Source organism: Rhinichthys klamathensis, unplaced genomic scaffold (assembly GCF_029890125.1).
Source record: "Rhinichthys klamathensis goyatoka isolate OS25496 unplaced genomic scaffold, OSU_Roscu_1.1 h1tg000509l_1, whole genome shotgun sequence".
NCBI lineage: Eukaryota > Metazoa > Chordata > Actinopteri > Cypriniformes > Leuciscidae > Rhinichthys > Rhinichthys klamathensis.
Window position 1 is genome coordinate 41,070 of NW_026606990.1, and position 5,878 is coordinate 46,947.

The 5,878-nt window shown below is 42.4% G+C and overlaps 2 protein-coding genes across 2 annotated transcripts; both read left to right on the top strand.

The window, feature by feature from the left end:
* The first annotated feature begins 205 nt into the window (after positions 1-205).
* Positions 206-2,684, top strand: pcdhb (protocadherin b). The gene has a single exon (XM_056238149.1). The coding sequence runs from the start codon at positions 267-269 to the stop codon at positions 2,682-2,684; it is 2,418 nt and encodes an 805-aa protein (XP_056094124.1). The 5' UTR covers positions 206-266.
* Positions 2,685-2,963: 279 nt separating this feature from the next.
* On the top strand, positions 2,964-5,569 carry si:ch73-233f7.3 (protocadherin beta-16). Its single transcript, XM_056238165.1, has one exon. It carries the CDS (start codon positions 3,089-3,091, stop codon positions 5,567-5,569), a length of 2,481 nt encoding a protein of 826 aa, XP_056094140.1. The 5' UTR covers positions 2,964-3,088.
* Positions 5,570-5,878: the final 309 nt, after the last annotated feature.

A 5,878-nucleotide genomic window follows, 5' to 3' on the forward strand; every position in this document is an offset into this window, starting at 1 on the left:
ACACACACACACACACACACACACACACACACACACACACACACACACACACACACACACACACACACACACACACACACACTTCATTTAAAGGGACGTTGCCATATTCCAGAATCCTGGTACTGAGAACAGCATCCTTTTCAGTGGGACCGTTTTTAAACGATTACAGGGATTTTAAAAAAGAAAGAAAAGAAAAGCAGACTGAACACGAGAGGCATTTTAAGGAACAGCACGACTAGTAACTCCATCTGACTGATCTTTTCTAAATGATGCTGTGTCTTTTGCTGGGATTGATGAAGCCTGCTAGACGGTGGGTTCTGCTTTTCTTTGTACTTTGGGCGACATGGGAAACGGCTTTGTCTGTGACGCGCTATTCTATACCGGAGGAGATGGAGCGCGGGTCTGTCGTTGCAAATCTGGCTGCTGATTTGGGTCTGGATGTTAGTGAACTGGCACAGAGAGAGGTAAAACTTGATATTTTCCATAACAAAAAATATCTTGATGTTAATAAAAGGACTGGCGAGCTATTTATTGTTGAAAAAATGGACAGGGAAACTCTGTGCCCAACAAAAACTATAACGTGCTTCTTAAAATTAGACCTAATAATTGAAAGCCCATTGCGTATGTTCAATATTGAATTGGGCATCACAGACATTAACGATAACGCTCCTCATTTCCGAAGAGACAGGATTGAATTAGATGTCTCAGAGTCCGCGTCACCGGGAGAAAGATTCTCTTTGCCCAATGCGTTTGACCCAGACGTTGGTGCCAATACAGTCAAGACCTATAAATTAAGTGAAAGTGAACATTTCACTGTTGATATACATTCTGGAAGCGATGGTACAAAATATGTCGATTTGGTCCTCATGAAGGCTTTAGACAGAGAAGAGAAGGCTGTTCATAATCTGATTCTCACTGCAATTGATGGCGGAGTCCCTGCGCGCTCTGGCACAGCTAATATTATTGTGCGCGTGCAAGATACAAATGACAACGCCCCTCAGTTTGATCAGGCAGTTTACTCTCTGAATATGAGCGAAAATTCTCCAGCTGGCACTGTTGTTATTAAATTAAACGCTACTGATGCTGATGAAGGCCCAAACGCTGACCTTACATACTCATTTACGCTTTATACTTCTGAAAAAACGCAGGAGATGTTCTCGTTGAATTCAAATACTGGCGAAATAGCAGTTAAGGGCACAATTGATTATGAAGATATGAAAATATTTGAAATGTTCGTTGAGGCTAAAGACAATGGCCCCGTTCCGCTCTCCGGTCAATGCAGAGTGACTGTGTACGTTAAAGATATGAACGATAACTATCCCGAGATAACCATAAAATCCCTTAAGAACACCGTGGACGAAAACATCCCAGTCGGCTCTGTTATAGCTCTGGTGGGTGTTAGTGACAGAGACACTGAAGATAACGGTAAAGTAAATCTTACAATGAACAAGTCCTTACCGTTTATTTTAAACAAGTCCTCTGACTACCTGTACGAGTTATTGGTGTCAGAAACGTTAGATCGTGAAAAGGTCCCAGAATATGAGATCATGCTGGTTGTGACCGATGAAGGGAATCCTCCCTTATCTGATAATGAAACTATAACGGTGCATTTACTAGATGTCAATGATAACGCACCGCAGTTCCCGCAGACATTCTACACGATACCTGTTATGGAGAATAACGCGCCTGGAGCTTCACTGAGCTCTTTAACTGCTGTAGACCCAGATCTCCATGAAAATCAGTATCTAGTTTATTTTATAATAGAGAAGGAAATAGTGAACACCTCCATGTCCATGTTGTTCTCCATTAACCCAGAGAACGGTAATCTTTACGCGCTAAAGACCTTTGACTATGAGATGGAGAAGGAGTTTCTTTTCCACATCGAGGCCAGAGACTCTGGTGTTCCTCCGCTCAGCAGTAACGTGACCGTTCACATTATTATCATGGATCAGAACGACAACACACCGCTTATAGTGTCTCCATGGCGCGCGCACGGCTCGGAGGTGAAGGAAAAGATCCCGAGATCCACAGATAAAGGAACTCTGATAGCCAAAGTCATCGCCATAGACTCTGACTCAGTGCACAACTCTCGAATCACGTACCAGTTCCTCCAGAACACCGACGCCACGTTATTCAGCTTGGATCAATACAACGGAGAGATCCGGACCATGAGAATGTTCAGTTACAGAGACTCGCGAGACCAGCGGCTGGTGGTGATCGCCAAAGACAACGGAGAGCCCGCGCTCTCTGCTACAGTCACCATCAAACTGTCCACGGTGGAGACCGCCCTCAAAACCTATACTGAGGTGCCTTTGGAATATGACATCTTCTCAGATCTAAACCTGTATCTGGTGATCGGCCTGGGCTCTGTCTCATTTCTTTTACTCATCACTATACTGGTGACCATCGTGCTGAAGTGTCAGAAAGCGAAGCCCAGCAAAGCGGCTCCTCCGTGCAGGAACAGTGTGATCAGCGAGAGGAACTCGACCATCGCGGATTCCACTCTGGTCTCCAACGATGCCTACTGGTACAGTTTATTTCTAGCAGAGACGAGGAAAGGAAAGCTGGTGGTCAGACAGCCTGCGCCAAAGGGAGCGAGATACATCGTGTCCAGTTTACCGAGGAGCACAGGAGTGACCGAGACCAGCGACTCAGCCGCATCTACTCTACAGGTAAGCAAATAAACTATTATAAAAATATAACTGAAAATAAAATCATGCTATGTATGAATGCTATTTAATTCAAAATGACAAATGATGGCTCAAACAAAACAAATATGGTATGAATGATACATTATTTATTGCCCACCAACAATATTCTATATTCACTCTTCAATGTAAAATAAATCAGCTGAGTTGGCTTTATATTAAACGTGTTGTTTTTACATCGTGCACAAAGTGTCGCTGTTGTCTAGCAATACACAAGATGGAAATGACTTACTGGTCGCCATTATAACGTCACAGTCTACAGCTATAGTGGGTGATCATCTCTCCTTCCTCTCTTTGTACGCCTCTTTGTTCCTCTGCGTCCTTCATTTACAATTTCGTTTACGTGGTTGGATTATACTGGACTTGTATATTGAATAAAAATGGCACCGTGTATGGACACACAAAAATGGAAAAGGTACGTTTTGTTATTCCAGATCATCTTTTCCGTATTGAACTCGGGATTTGCTGTTACTCACTACTCTATTCCCGAGGAAATGGAGGTAGGATCTGTTGTTGCAAATTTAGCCGCTGATCTTGATTTGGATGTACAGAGTCTGACAAAACGCAAGATGCGCTTAGATGTGATAGCAAATAAAAAATATCTGGATATAAATAAAGAAACAGGAGAGCTGTTTATCGTCGAAAGAATAGACAGAGAATATCTCTGCCCTTCCAAAACGACAAATTCTTGTTTTCTGAAGCTCGATGCTACAATCGAAAACCCAATTAGAATGTTTAACATTGAATTAGAAATATTAGATATCAACGACAATGCACCCCACTTTCGACGAGATGTCATGCATTTAGACATTTCAGAATCGACACCAGCCGGAGAGCGTTTCTCACTCAACAATGCAGTGGACGCCGACATTGGGTCTAATTCAATTAAGACTTACTATCTTAGTGAAAGCGAGCATTTTACTATAGAAATACAGTCTGGTAGAGATGGGTCTAAACTAGCTGATTTAGTGCTGAAAAAGGCATTAGATCGCGAAGAGAAAGCAGTTCATAATCTGATCCTCACTGCTGTGGATGGAGGAGTCCCCGCGCGCTCTGGTACAGCTAACATTATTGTCCAAGTGTTGGACACAAACGACAACGCCCCTCAATTCGATAAAGACAGTTATACTGTGCATTTAAGTGAAAATTATCCAATAGAAAGTCTTGTTGTTAAGCTCAACGCAACAGATTTAGATGAAGGGCAAAATTCTGAAATAATATACACATTTAGTTTATATACATCTGAGAAAACACAAGATACGTTTAAATTGAATTCAGAAACGGGTGAAATTCGAGTTAAAGAGATGATTAATTATGAAGATTTCAAAATATATGATATGGAGATAATAGCCACCGATAAAGGATCTAATAGTCTCTCTGGAAAATGTAAACTAACCATTTTGATCACAGATATGAACGATAATCACCCTGAAATTTCGATTAGGTCATTTCAGAGTCCAGTTAAAGAAGATGTACCTGTAAATACAGTAATTGCAGTTGTTAGTGTGAGTGATAAAGACTCAGGAGAAAATGGACAGGTAGATATTCATATTTCTGATGATTTACCTTTTGCTCTCAAAGAATCATCTGATAATTATTATGAATTATTAATTTCAGAACCGTTAGACCGTGAAAAGGTTGCAGAATATGACATCACTCTTACCGTCACTGACAGGGGCAACCCGCCGTTATCTGATAATGAAACTATAACTTTAGAGCTACTGGACGTTAATGACAATGTTCCTCAGTTCCCGCAGACATTCTACACGATACCTGTTATGGAGAATAACGCGCCTGGAGCTTCACTGAGCTCTTTAACTGCTGTAGACCCAGATCTACATGAAAATCAGTATCTAGTTTATTTTATAATAGAGAAGGAAATAGTGAACACCTCCATGTCCATGCTGTTCTCCATTAACCCAGAGAACGGTAATCTTTACGCGCTAAAGACCTTTGACTATGAGATGGAGAAGGAGTTTCTTTTCCACATCGAGGCCAGAGACTCTGGTGTTCCTCCGCTCAGCAGTAACGTGACCGTTCACATTATTATCATGGATCAGAACGACAACACACCGCTTATAGTGTCTCCATGGCGCGCGCACGGCTCGGAGGTGAAGGAAAAGATCCCGAGATCCACAGATAAAGGAACTCTGATAGCCAAAGTCATCGCCATAGACTCTGACTCAGTGCACAACTCTCGAATCACGTACCAGTTCCTCCAGAACACCGACGCCACGTTGTTCAGCTTGGATCAATACAACGGAGAGATCCGGACCATGAGAATGTTCAGTTACAGAGACTCGCGAGACCAGCGGCTGGTGGTGATCGCCAAAGACAACGGAGAGCCCGCGCTCTCTGCTACAGTCACCATCAAACTGTCCACGGTGGAGACCGCCCTCAAAACCTATACTGAGGTGCCTTTGGAATATGACATCTTCTCAGATCTAAACCTGTATCTGGTGATCGGCCTGGGCTCTGTCTCATTTCTTTTACTCATCACTATACTGGTGACCATCGTGCTGAAGTGTCAGAAAGCGAAGCCCAGCAAAGCGGCTCCTCCGTGCAGGAACAGTGTGATCAGCGAGAGGAACTCGACCATCGCGGATTCCACTCTGGTCTCCAACGATGCCTACTGGTACAGTTTATTTCTAGCAGAGACGAGGAAAGGAAAGCTGGTGGTCAGACAGCCTGCGCCAAAGGGAGCGAGATACATCGTGTCCAGTTTACCGAGGAGCACAGGAGTGACCGAGACCAGCGACTCAGCCGCATCTACTCTACAGGTAAGATCACATATTATAGCTTATTTTTTATACACTTTTTTCACATGCATTATTACTTATGAAGCACAAATTCTGAGGTAAGAATATTTAAATAATTGTACTTTTATTTTTTAAACTATGAAAACAATAGATTATAAAAAATATAGATACATGAATAGATTGTCAGTGTATATTTAAATAACTTGTGCACAATTTTGAGGCACCTCACTGTGTGTGCGCAAAGTGGCGCTGTGGTTTCACAAATTATATCTCACAAAGTATAGGCTATCATTGTGAGCGTAATTTCAACGTCACTATCACAGTTGGCCATTTTGCGAAGAACCCTTGTTTTGTGCGTCTCTGGTTTTAGACTAAATATTGCGGTGTATATCGAGGAAACTTTTCGTCTTT